A 12,407-nucleotide genomic window follows, 5' to 3' on the forward strand; every position below is an offset into this window, starting at 1 on the left:
AAGGGGTGAGGAAGTGGGGGGAAAAGGGGGAACAGTGGACCCTGGGGGTCAAATAGAGGGGAATGGGGGCTGGTAGGAGACTCTAGGGATCAGAATGGGGGAATTGGAGTGGGAGTACATGGGGAGAGGAGAGGGGATTCTGGGGGTCAGATAGAGGGGAGTGGGAAAGTGGGGGAACTCTAGGGGACAGAATGAGGAGACTTGTGAGGGGAGAGGGGAACAATAGGGATCAGAACGGGGGACTAGGGAGAAGAGGACTACAGTGATCAGAATGGGGGAACTGGAAAAGGGAAAAAGGGGGGGGGGACACGCAACCCCGGGGGTCACGTAGGGGGACGGGGGGGGAGTGGGCGATCAGTGGCGGGGGGATGGAGGGGAGGGCAGCGAAATACACGGGGCGGGGGAGGCGGGGAGACGCAGGGCAGCCGCCCCCGCCGAGCGGAAGCCCCGAGCACCACAGAGACCCCGCGGGGCCAAGGCGGAGCGGCACGCGGCCCCCCCAGCACCTGAACCCCGGCGCCCCCCGAACGCCCAGCTGGAGAAGCCGAGGCGGCGCTCGGAGCCCCGGACCGCCCCTCACTACTTCCGCAAGGCCGCCTCCTCCTCGGGTCGCGCGGCTGATGACGTCACTCGGCGGGGACAGCGCGCCGCCACAGCGACGGAGCGGCGCAGGCGCGCTGAGGCGCTGTCGCTATGGCGACGCCGTCACGCATGCGCTGTCGCCACGGGCACGGCTTCGGGCGCTCCGGTTTCTGCCGTTTCCCCTTGCCCTGTCTCCACACGCTGCTGAAAAAAGTCCGGCCTCGCCGCTCTGGTCCCCACACCTTAGATATTTACAGACTTGGGTCAGGTCCCCTCTCGATCTTCTTTTCTCAAGGCTGAACAGACCCGGTTCACTCAGCCTTTCTCCATAGGGGAGATGCTCCAGGCCCTTCACCATCTTTGTGGCCCTCCGCTGGACTCTTTCCAAGAGATCCCTGTCTTTTTTGTACTGGGGAGCCCAGAACTGGACACAGTTCTCCAGATGAGGCCTTACCAGGGCAGAGTAGAGGGGGCGGGGCAGAGTAGAGAGGGAGAGTATCTACCTTGTACCCCAATCCCCTAGCACAGCCCACTCTAGCCCTGGGTGCCTCCCTATACCCCAACAGCCTTCTGTAGCCCCCTGCCCCCCCACAGCCCTCCCCAGCTCCCCACAGATTCCTAGCCCCCCTCTATTTCCCCGTTAGCCCCCTGTATCTCTCCCAGAGCTCTCTGGAGCCCCATATTGATCCCACATCCATCCCATAGCCACAGCTACGGGATAAAGTTGTGGGATATGGATATGGGATGGCTCTGGGGTGGATATGATGGATATGGGATGGGATGGCTATGAGATGGGGCTCTAGTGCTTATGGGGCCAGGATGCTGCAGTGACCTCTGTCCCCACAGATCCCCCTCCAGTGTGAGATGTGGAGCCCCGCAGCTGCTCCTCTGCCCTTTATTATTTACGCGGGGGTGTGTGAGGGGGATCCCCCAGTCCCCCGTTATCAAAAAAATAAACCTTAATTACAAAAGTAAGGGGTGTCACCCCGGCCCGTGGGAACAATGCGGTCCGTGGGGGTGCACGGTGAGTCCCGGAGACACTTGAGTGACGGTGACACCTGATGACAGTTGACACTCAGTGACACCCAACGGCATCCAGTGAAGGTGACATTCAATGATGGCGACCCCATGTCACACCCATGCAGACCCCACATGGCCCCGACTGCTCCCAGCCCCCCTCCCTGCACCCCTCCTCGTCACCTCTTCAATGAGGATGGCAGCGCGCCGCATTGTGCTACCACGGCAGGGGGGACGGCACGGCCCAAGTCCCTGTGGGTGTCTTCTTCTTCCACAAAGCTGCTCACACTGGAGGAGGCACAGGCACGGGCATGAGGCCACAGCAGCTCCCATTGTGTCAGACAGCAGAGACACTGAAGTGGAAGAAGGCCCCACACTTTTACAGGAGAAATTGCACACAGTCATTGACTTTCCATCTGAAAGGTGAAGAGGAGTTTCTTATGCAGCACCTATCATAATTGTTCGGGTGTGTTTTTTTCCATTATTTAAAATGCAAAACTTGCTGAAACTAAGTTACCCTGATTGTGCCTGAAGTGTTGTAGTGAATTTCCACTCGCTTTGGACCCTGAGGACTCAGCTCACACACATTTGCCCGATGGGCTCAGCTGAGCCACACAACGGTGCCGTTCCTTCCTGGTCAGGCAGGCAGACACGAGGTGTTCAAAGCCATCTGACGGCTGTCCTTGCCTGCACTGCCTGCACCTGGAAACATGGGGGTTTTCCAGAGTTCAGGACACGCGTCTGAAACAAATGTTGGTTCTCCTCTAAGCAGAGCTGTTGGACAGACCTATTGGCTCTAGATATTAAACATGGCAGTGAGATGAGGCCAACGATGTAAGAGTAAGAGATGCTTTGGAATGCCTTTTATGGCTGCACCATCCTGCCTCGGAGGTGGGCGTGGGGAGCTGGGGAGCTTTGACACAGCAAAATGACTGCAGGCAGAGGGACGTAGCAAAGGGAACACAAAGCTTTTAATTATGTATCATAAAAAACAATGAGTAGCAGAAACAATACTATTCCTAAAATTCCCATCCCACAATTAGTAGAGCAGCCAGACAACGTCCCACTTCACTGCAATGCTGACTTTGCAGGACGGCTCGGTTGTGGAGGGGAGGGATGGGGCCGCTGGTGGTGCCCCTGGAACGCTGCCGCTGCTGCCTGGTGCTGCGGGGCTGGCGAGGAGCGCAGGTTACGGGTAGCCGTACTGGTCGGCTATGGCCATGTCTGTCTCCCGCTGCACCAGGAACTGCACGGGGCCGATCTTCATCTGCCGGGCCGCCTGCTGCCGCTCCTCCTGGGCCAGCTTCTTCAAGCGCTCCCGCTCGGGCCGCTGCTCGGCTGTGATGGGCAGCGACTCCTCTATCACTACGGGTGCCACACCGCCGCCCGCCCGTGGCCCCACGCAGGGCACAAAGTCCACGGGGCGCCGCGGCAGAGGCTGCTGCTGATGTGGCACTGGTGGCGGTGGTGGTAGTGATGGCGGGTCCCTCCGCAGCGGTGAGCTCCTCAGCAGGGACGGGCGCGGGCAGCTCGGCGCCGTCTTCTTGGCAGCGCCCTCCTCTCGCGCTGTGCCGCCTGGAGGTGCCGGCGCTGCCTTGTCTGCGCCGCCGTCTTGGGGCCGGAGGGCAGCAGGGCCAGCGCTGGCTGAGGGTTGGGGCCGCACAGAGGGCGGCCGGCGCACCGGGCCCACCACAGTCACCCTCTGCCCCAGCGGGTGCACGGCCTGGATGGATTCACACAGGTGCACGCGCAGCTCGCTGGCGGTGCCCGCATGCCCGCTGTCGCTGGCTCCTGCGCTGGCCCCAGGCAGCTTCCCTTGGCACGGGTGTTTGCGGCCTTGTCTTTCTCTTCCTTCTTTGCATGGCCGCAGCTTCTTTCTCTTGGCTGGGGCGCTGCTGGTGGGCTGCTCCTGCTGGCAGCTCTCCCCTTTCTGGGGGGTGCCAGCAGGCGCAGGGCGCTTGGTCCCCCGCTTGGTGCTGCCCCTGTTCTTCTTTTCTGCCTGAACCACCTGGGGCTGCCTTTGCTGCACCTCCTCAGTGGGCCGTGTGCTCTGGGCTGAGGGAGGTGTGCTGGCAGCCAAGGTGGTCGGCCGTGGGCTGAGCCGGGCACTCGCTGGTGGCACGACAGGGTGCAGCTGCGACAACCCACATGGCAGCTCAGGCAGGAACCCGGGGGATGGTGGAAGCCCCCAGAAGGGGTCAGCGGGCGTCCCAGAGGCAGCCTGTGTGCTGAGCTCCCTGTTGTCCCTGGGGTTGTCGGGGAGCTCAGCGATGAAGCATCCTGGGGCAGGGCTGCTGGGGTTCTCATGGGGGACCTCAACAGCTCTTGCCACATCTGAAAATGCAAGAACATCCCCCAGAATGGCGATGACAGCCTTCCCACACCCACTCTGTGCAAACACGCACCTGCAGCTCTGCAGCCCCCAAACTCACCATTGATCCAAGAGAGCAAACCCTGGATGTCCGTGATGTCCTTCGGCACATCCGAGCTGCTCACCGCTGCTGGGAAAAGCAAAAAAATCCCAAAGAGTCAATGCCAGCTCTCCTGTACCATGTTCACAGTAAGGGATCTCGGGGGAACGCTGGGTTCCCATTATAAAACGGGACAGGAGAGGTAACTGTAAATCCCAGGGATTAACACTCCAAGCAACACGCAGTGAGATCAGTCCCAGGAAAGAACAGGTAGAAAGCCTAACTAGAAAGACAGTGCACCAAACCCAGATGCCTGTTGTGTGTCTGTACCTCTCTTGGGTGCTGTGCCACACGCCGTGCTCCTCCCCTGGCTTTCCACATGGCTGCGCTTCAGAGGAAGGCCGCTGGCATCAGCGTCTAACAGAAAAGAGACAAGAAAGACGTGAAGAGCCTCTCTTTGGAGGAAGATTTGAGCACTGCCAACCACAAACTTCTGGTCTTTAAGAGCAGTTTTGTCAATTTGCCTTTCTGCTGCTACAGCCTTGTGCCACTTCTGCAGTCAGCACAGAACTGCAGCGTCCTTTCCTCTCTCCTCCATCACCCACAGCCCTGCGTGCAGCCCTGTTTAGAGGCGGTACCCACAGCACAGCTCACAAGAGCTTCTTACCTGCGGAGGCTTTCCGTTTCCCCCCTGTCAGATTCTGAATTCATATGTAAAGAATAAAACTCCCTTGTTGGAGGAAGAAAGAGAATATGCTGCTTGCTGGACACGAGAGGTCAGTCTATTACTGGCAAAGAAAGATTTGGATCAGGAAGAAGAGGAATCAGGAAAGAGAACTAATCAGTGGGATCCCTTAGAGAATCTACCCCCTCCATATGACCCCAGTGTAGTACAGGAGGCATCAGGCACTTCCCCAGCTGAGCAAGAGAAAACTCATAGAGTCATTTCACAGGAAGGAGGGCGTACTGGGCTCAGAAGAAAGTTAGAACAATGCAAGAGGGATATCGAAAACTTTGCTTTCCCTGACACTGACCACACTAACAGCTCCATGTACCCCCTACAGGAGGTCCCACTGGGACAGGGGCAAATAGGTTATGTAAACTCCCCACTCACTAGCGGAGAGGTCAGGAATTCTAAGAAGGAAATGAAATCCTTAATTGAGGATTCTATAGCAGTAAAAGAACAGTAGAACCAATTTCTGAGTCCTAACCTGTACTCATGGATGGAATTAATGTCTGTCATGGGTATATTGTTTACTGGAGAGGAAAGGGTTATGATGCAGCATATGAGCTGCTATGCAAGAATGGGAAAAGAATAATTCCCGTGGATGTCTTGGGATGGTGCCAGCAGAGCAAAAATACCTAGTGGAAGACCCTAACTGGGACTGTAATAATGCACATTGGCAAAACATGAAGGACTTGCAAGATATAATAATCACTGGAATTAAGAAGGCAGTGCCTAAGTCCCAGAATCTCACTAAGGCATTTGAGATTTAGCAGAATAAGGATGAATCCGCTAGTGATTTTCTAGAAAGGCTTAGAGACAGGATGAGAAAATACTTAGGAATGAGTCCTGAGGATCCCGTAGCCCGTAGCAGATATAACTACTGCAGCAGTTATATTTGAGTTGCCAAGGTATGTTATTATTTTCTGTCCCTCAAAGTAGGTGCTATGAACAAACTGCAACCTTGTAAACAACTCAACTTTCCTCATATTTTGAGAAAAATGATGAAAACTATAGTTCTGTCACTGATGTGAAGGGGTAACTGTGTCATTACTACTTTTCCTCTCTCTTTTCTTAATGAAAAAGAAATAAATCATCTCTCACAATGACCAACAAACTTTTAACAGGACAGCTTTGTAACATTAAGAGGCCTTTCTTGACACTGAGATGGTCAGAGGGCTGGAGCAGCTCTCCTATGAGGAAAGGTTGAGGGAGCTGGGCTTGTTTAGCCTGGAGAAGAGAAGGGAGACCTCAGTGTGGCCTTCCATTATTTGAAGGGAGCGGATAAACAGGAGGGAGAACGGCTGTTTGTGAGGGTGAATAGAGATAGGACAAGGGGAATGGTTTTAAACTGAGACAGGGGAGGTTTAGGTTGGATCTGAGGAGGAAGTTTTTTACCCAGAGGGCGGAGAGGCACTGGAACAGGTTGCCCAAGGAGGCTGTGGATGCCCCGTCCATCCCTGCAGGCATTCAAGGCCAGGCTGGATGTGGCTCTGGGCAGCCTGGTCTGCTGGTTGGCGACCTGCACACAGCAGGGGGTTGGGACTGGATGAGCACTGTGGGCCTTTGCAACCCAGGCCATTCTATGATTCTATGACGATTCTATGACAGAGTGAGAGACTCATTTAAATGTTTCATAGTTTTAATATATGCAAAATAATGTGTTTTGCCTTCCCACTTCATGTTTGTACATACTTTCTATTACCTAGATAAACTTCAGTATACGCTTTTTACTGAAATCGTCTTATATCTAAGTATGTCAAAGTTGTTACACCGAAAACCAAAAGAATGACTAGTTCATATTTTGTTGGAATTTATAATTATACATGAGTCAACTTTTCCCCCCCAAAATAGCTGTCCTTCCTTCAGCCAAGATGGAGTCATTTTTATTCATAGTGTCTGGTAAGCTATATTTTGGCTTTAGGAGAAAAACAATGCTTATGACACAATGATGTTTTAGTCGTTGTTGAGCAGTGCTGCACAAAGCCAGGACATTTCAGCCATCCTCCTGGACATATTGAGTACAGAGTAGGGACCTATCACTGTGTCCTGGATCTGGCCAATGCATTCTTTAGCATCCCAATTGCCGGTGAATTGCAAGACCAATTTGCCTTTACACGGACCCTCCAGGTCCTACCAAAAGGGTATGTGTGTTCTCCAACCTTCTGCTACAATTTGGTGGCACATGATTTGGCAGAATGGGATAACTCTAATGATGTAAAACTATATCATTATATTGATTATTTGCTTTTAACCTCTTCTTTTTCACAAGTGCTGGAGAAAGTGGTAGGCTCCTTGTTGCTTACCTGCAGGAGAAACAATGGGTTACCAGCACACAGAAAGTCCAAGGGCCTGAACTGTCAGTAAAATTCTTCGGAGTTATTTGGTAAGATTAAAGTCTTACCCAATGCTATTATTGATAAAATTAAAGTATTCCCTGTATCAACCGCAATTAAACAATTAGAGGAATTTCTGGGCATACTGGGATACTGGAGAACCACGCTACCTTGTGCAGACCTTAAGACCTCTATATCGATTGACTAGGAAAGGCCAGTTGTGGCATTGGAAATGAGCAGAAAAGGATGCTTTTCATCAGGCAAAGTTAGTTGTTAAACAAGCAGAGGCACTTAGTACATTTGATCCAATTCTCCCCACAAAACTGGATGTACATGTGACTCAGGAAAGGTTTGGTTGGGGATTGTGGCAGCACCGGGTTCTGTTCATACCCCTCTTAGTTTTTGGTCTCAGTTACGGCAAGGAAGAGAAGAGAGATTAAGTATGACTGAAAAGCAGTTATTGGCTACCTATTCCACACTGCAGAACCAATAATACAAACAGCAGAGGTAATAGTAAAAACAACACTGCTTATTCAGGAGTGGGTGAAAGATCTGGCCCATATTCCTAAGACAGGAGTGGCCCAGGTCCAAATGGTGGCATGCTGGGTTGCCTAGCTGGGTCAACACAGCCGTTTGTCCTCTTTGCCACTGAAGGAAGAACTGCAGAACACACTTGGCCCAGTGATGTATCCCAGTGATGCACTCCAGGAAGTTTCTGTCATTCCACCAGAGAAGAGCCCCCTACAAAATGGAAATATCTGATTCCAGAGGAAGCCTGGTACATAGATGAGTCCAGCAGATGAAATCCAAGTAAATGGTGTGTAGCTGCATACCATTCCTCAACTGAGACAATCTGGTTTGAAGAAGGGGATGGACAAACTGGTGGGCTGAATTATGAGCAGCATGGATGGTTCTAACCCAAGAGCCAGGTGATTCAACATATATCACAGATAGCTGGGCAGTCTATTGAGGGCCTTGTAGTAACGTGGAAATGAGGAAGTGGCTTGGGTCAGATGGCTGGAAGATTCACTACCAGAGAACTTTTCTTGCTGGTTGCACAAGAAGTTGCTACATGCCAGACAAAAAGGCAATGCAGACAACAGTAAAAGCATGGAGACTGCCTGTCCAAGTGTCAGGTATCATCCAGGTATGTCACGACTGTGAAGTTTGTGCCAGAATGCAACCAAAGCCACTACTGGAGATGACAGACACATTGCCAGAGGATGCAAACCCTTGCAGAGATGGCAGATTGACTATATAAGTCGCTTCCTTCAGCCTGGAGGGGCCAGGTACGTTCTGACCTGTGTTGATACATGATATCTTCTTGATAATGTCCAGGTAGAGGCTGGTAGCAAGCAGCATCCCCCAGGGTCTGTCTTGGGACCAGTGCTCTTTAACATCTTTACCAATGATATCGATGATGGAATCGAGTGCACCCTCAGCAAGTTTGCTGACGACACCAAGCTGAGTGATGCAGCTGACACAGTGGAAGGAAGGGATGCCATTCAGAAGGAATTCAACAGACTTGAAAGCTGGGCCCAGGTGAACCTAATGAGGTTCAACACAGCAAAGTGCTGAGTTTGGCACTTGGGCCAGAGGAATCCCAGGCATCCGTACAGACTGGAAGGAGCGGTCCTTGAGAGCAGGCCTGCAGAGAAGGACCTGGTGATGGTCCTGATGGATCAGAAACTTAACAAGAGCCAGCAGTGTGCTCCTGCAGCTCGGAAGGCAAATGGGATCCTGGGCTCCATCAGCAGAGGGGTGGCCAGCAGGGACAGGGAGCTGATTGTCCCCCTCTGCTCTGCTCTTGTGAGGCCCCATCTGCAGCACTGTGCCCAGGTCTGGAGCCCTCAGTACAAGAAAGACAGGGAGCTGTTGGAAAGGGTCCAGAGGAGCCACAAAGATGATCAGGGGACTGGAGCAGCTCCCCTATGAAGACAGGCTGAGGGAGCTGGGCTTGTTCAAAAGAAAAGAAAAGTGACCTCACTGCAGCCTTTCAGTGCCTAAAGGGAGCCTACAGACAGGAGGGGAGTCAACTGTTTGAAAGGATAGATAACAGCAGGACAAAGGGAAATGGTTTGAAGTTGAGGGAGGGCAGATTGAGGTTGGATGTCAGGGGAAAGTTCTTTGCTATGAGAGTCGTGAGGTGCTGGAACAGCTGCCCAGAGAGGCTGTGGATGCCCCGTCCATCCCTGGAGGTGTTCAAGGCCAGACTGGATGGGGCCCTGGGCAGCCTGGGCTGGTGTTAAATGGGGAGGTTGGTGGCCCTGCATGAGGTTGGAGATTCATGATCCTTGAGGTCCCTTCCAACCCAGGTCATTCTGTGATTCTGTGATACAGTGAGTGGACTATTGCAGGCCTATCTTATACCTTGAGCAAATCAACCCTATACCATCAAAGCACGCACACCAAGCTTGTGGCAATACATGGTACTCCTCTGGTCATTGAGAGCCACCAAGTGTAATGGAAATGCAAATCACAGCCTGAAACAGTGATTGAGCATCTGGTGGGAAGGCGGGGCCAACCCAGGGGAGCTCAGATGCATGCAATATCCCTGAATGACTGGAAGGGGTGGAGTCAGGATCTGTCCCTTCCCAGACCTCATTTAAGGGTTGGCAGTGGAGGTAAAGGTATCTTAAGCTGGAGACTCTTGCCTACCTGAGGCCTTCAAAAAGGCAAGTAACTCTCTTATTTCATTTCTGTAGCTGCTGTATTTGAGCCAGGTTAATACTTACAATGGATTACCTAAAAAAAAAAAAAATAATAATTATGCATTGGATGGTCACTGGGACCCCAAATACACTGAAAGAGGATCCTCTGGGGGAAAACCTGGGTTCCCTGTGGTTAAGTGCTGCTCAGATTATTGAAGAATGGTGACCTATAAGGTATGGCAGTCCCATTATTAAATGCCCTGCAAAAATGGCTGTCTTCTTGAACAAATTAGGACAAGATTTTTTGACAACCAAAGGAAGGATAGTAGCAGCATTTGCTGTGGCATGGCAGCTGCTTCTCACTATTAATGCGTATCATTCCTTGGAGAGAGAATTAAAAGATGAAAATGAACTTCTGAAATCTTGTATTAGACAACAGGAAAATAAGAATACATCTTTGACAGAGCAAATTACCCTACCTTCAAATGGAACTTCCCTTTGAAACTAAGGTCCATATCATTAGGAGGGAAAATGTCTTGGATCAGCAGGATCTTTGGGTCCTAGTTGAAAGTTGAACCCAAGAACTGTATCGTGCTGTGGAAGGCAGACCCATCCCTTCTGGTACTTCTGAAACACCTAAGGTACTTTCTGTGAGTCTCTTTGAGTCCACAGGATCACCAGGAAGAGCAACATGACATGAAGATGCTCCGGTGTCACTGTAAGAGCAGTGTGACACCTGCTGGTGGACAATATGGCACTGATGAAGTGAGCCAAGCCTTCCCTGGTCTGAGCAACTATGTGCCTCCAGGAGAACCATTGAATACAGACCCACAAAGGAACGTGAATCTCAACCAATCATCAATAGTCTTATATTTTGTCAATCTACCCATAACAATTGTGACAAATTGTCACGGTGTACTGGATCGCCGTAATGGAAAGGGCTTACCTTCAATCATTGATTCATGCCATGAAGGCGTGGAGTGGAGCAGAAATGCAAGGTCATGGCCTGAGGCAGTGATCGAACACCTTGTGGGAAGGCAGGACCAACTGAGCGAGTGAAAGGGGTGGAGGAGGATCCAGCCCTTCCCAGACCTCAGTTAAGGGTTGGCAGTGGAGGTGAGGGCATCTCTTGCTGGATATCCCTGCCTACCTGAGGCCTTCATTTCCTTCTGCATCTGTGGCTGCTGCATTTGGGCTTGTTCTAATTTGCTGTAGCCAAAGACTTTGCCACGGTGCTACTATCGCAGTACTTTCCATCACATTTATAGCAGTACACCAAAGAACACATTCTATGGGTGTAGCAGTATGGAAGTGGGCTGAGGAAAATCACCGAATGGTGGTACCATCTGCCCTACAGTCTGACAGGAGCAGGCCTGGTGGAGTGGTATAATAGCTTTCTAAAGGCTGCTCTGAAGATTAACCCCCAGTCCCTGCAAGGGTGGACCAAATCACTGTGTGAGATGCTGTGAGATTTAAATGGAAGACCCAGAGATGGCTGGCCAGTGCCCTGCATGTATTATAAACAACCCAGCCTTTCCCACCTGGGATCTAAATTAAGGGAAACTATGTATGCTTGAAACCCCAGGTTGGTTTGCTGAATAATGCTCTGCTCCCTCGCCTCGAGCCTGGGAACCGCAAGGTTAAGTGGCCTTGGGAGGTGCGGGTAGCACCAAAGTGGTCCAGCCCACTTGCACTGAGAGGGAGGTGACGAGAAAGGAGCGGGATCAGTACCTGCACAGGTAATTGGTACGTGGATCCCAGAGAAGAAACAGCGATTGCATTGTTTTGGCAGGTCCAAACTCTCTCTATGGTGCCTGATATAGTCATCCAACTCAGTAGCAGGCCAAAGGGAGTGGTTCGAATGGCCTGGGCATGCCCTGTTCAGGCAGAAATACTGACCTAGGGCAGTACTACTGCTTGTATTTTTACCTTAGGAGGGTGGGCTTCCCCACTTTGTAGTGGTTAAACATTTGTTTATTTGTTTTACTCCTGAGATATGTGGCCCACAAAACCATCAGCAGGAGCATATCATTGAACTCTGATGTGCTCCAGTGTCACTGAAGGGTCATTGTAGCATTCTGCACTTCAGTGGCACCTGGTGAGGGAATTTCTTGAGGCAAAAAATGGGAAACACCTAGTGAATAAATCCTGTAACAACTATGAACCTTGTGTGTGATCCTGCAACAACTACGAAGCCTGCCCACACAAGAGAACTGATTTACAGACTTGTGGGTATTACGTACAGGAATTGTTGATTGCATATATTGTAATTGCAGCGTATGGGCTTATCTCCAAATGTGCCCAGTCACTGTTCATGCTGTGAAGGGGTGGAGTGTAGGGAACTGTCAGATCACGGTGCGAGCTGGTGATGGAGCACCTGGTGAACAGGTGTGTCTGAGCAAACTGCTTCTACCTCTGCTCCTCCTGTGACCAGAAGGGGTGGACCCAGGGTGGAGGCACCCTGTGCTCATGAAAGGGCCAGCCGCTGAAGGCAATGCATCTCTTCCTGAGAAGGAATGTTGTGTAGCCAGAGCCCCCTTTACCAGCTGAATGAGTTCAGCTCTTCTTTCTATATACAAGCGCTGGCCTGCTTGCAAGTACTTTGTTATTACCAAGAACCTGTCAGAAGCAATTTGCTTCTTTGTGAACAGAACAACCGAAGAACTAACTTAACTATCTCCAAACT

At 51.5% G+C, this 12,407-nt stretch overlaps 1 protein-coding gene across 1 annotated transcript; it reads right to left on the reverse strand.

Annotated features, from left to right (window-relative positions):
- Positions 1-2,552: 2,552 nt before the first annotated feature.
- LOC146544559 (uncharacterized) lies at positions 2,553-5,253 on the reverse strand. The gene is made up of 4 exons (XM_085219896.1): positions 5,125-5,253; positions 4,341-4,563; positions 4,032-4,097; positions 2,553-3,933 (listed from the first exon to the last, which is right to left on the reverse strand). Exons 1-4 carry the CDS (start codon positions 5,251-5,253, stop codon positions 2,789-2,791), a joined length of 1,563 nt encoding a protein of 520 aa, XP_085076022.1. The 3' UTR covers positions 2,553-2,788.
- Between the last annotated feature and the right edge of the window lie 7,154 nt (positions 5,254-12,407).

This window comes from Meleagris gallopavo, chromosome 3 (assembly GCF_905368555.1).
Source record: "Meleagris gallopavo chromosome 3, MGAL_WU_HG_1.1, whole genome shotgun sequence".
NCBI lineage: Eukaryota > Metazoa > Chordata > Aves > Galliformes > Phasianidae > Meleagris > Meleagris gallopavo.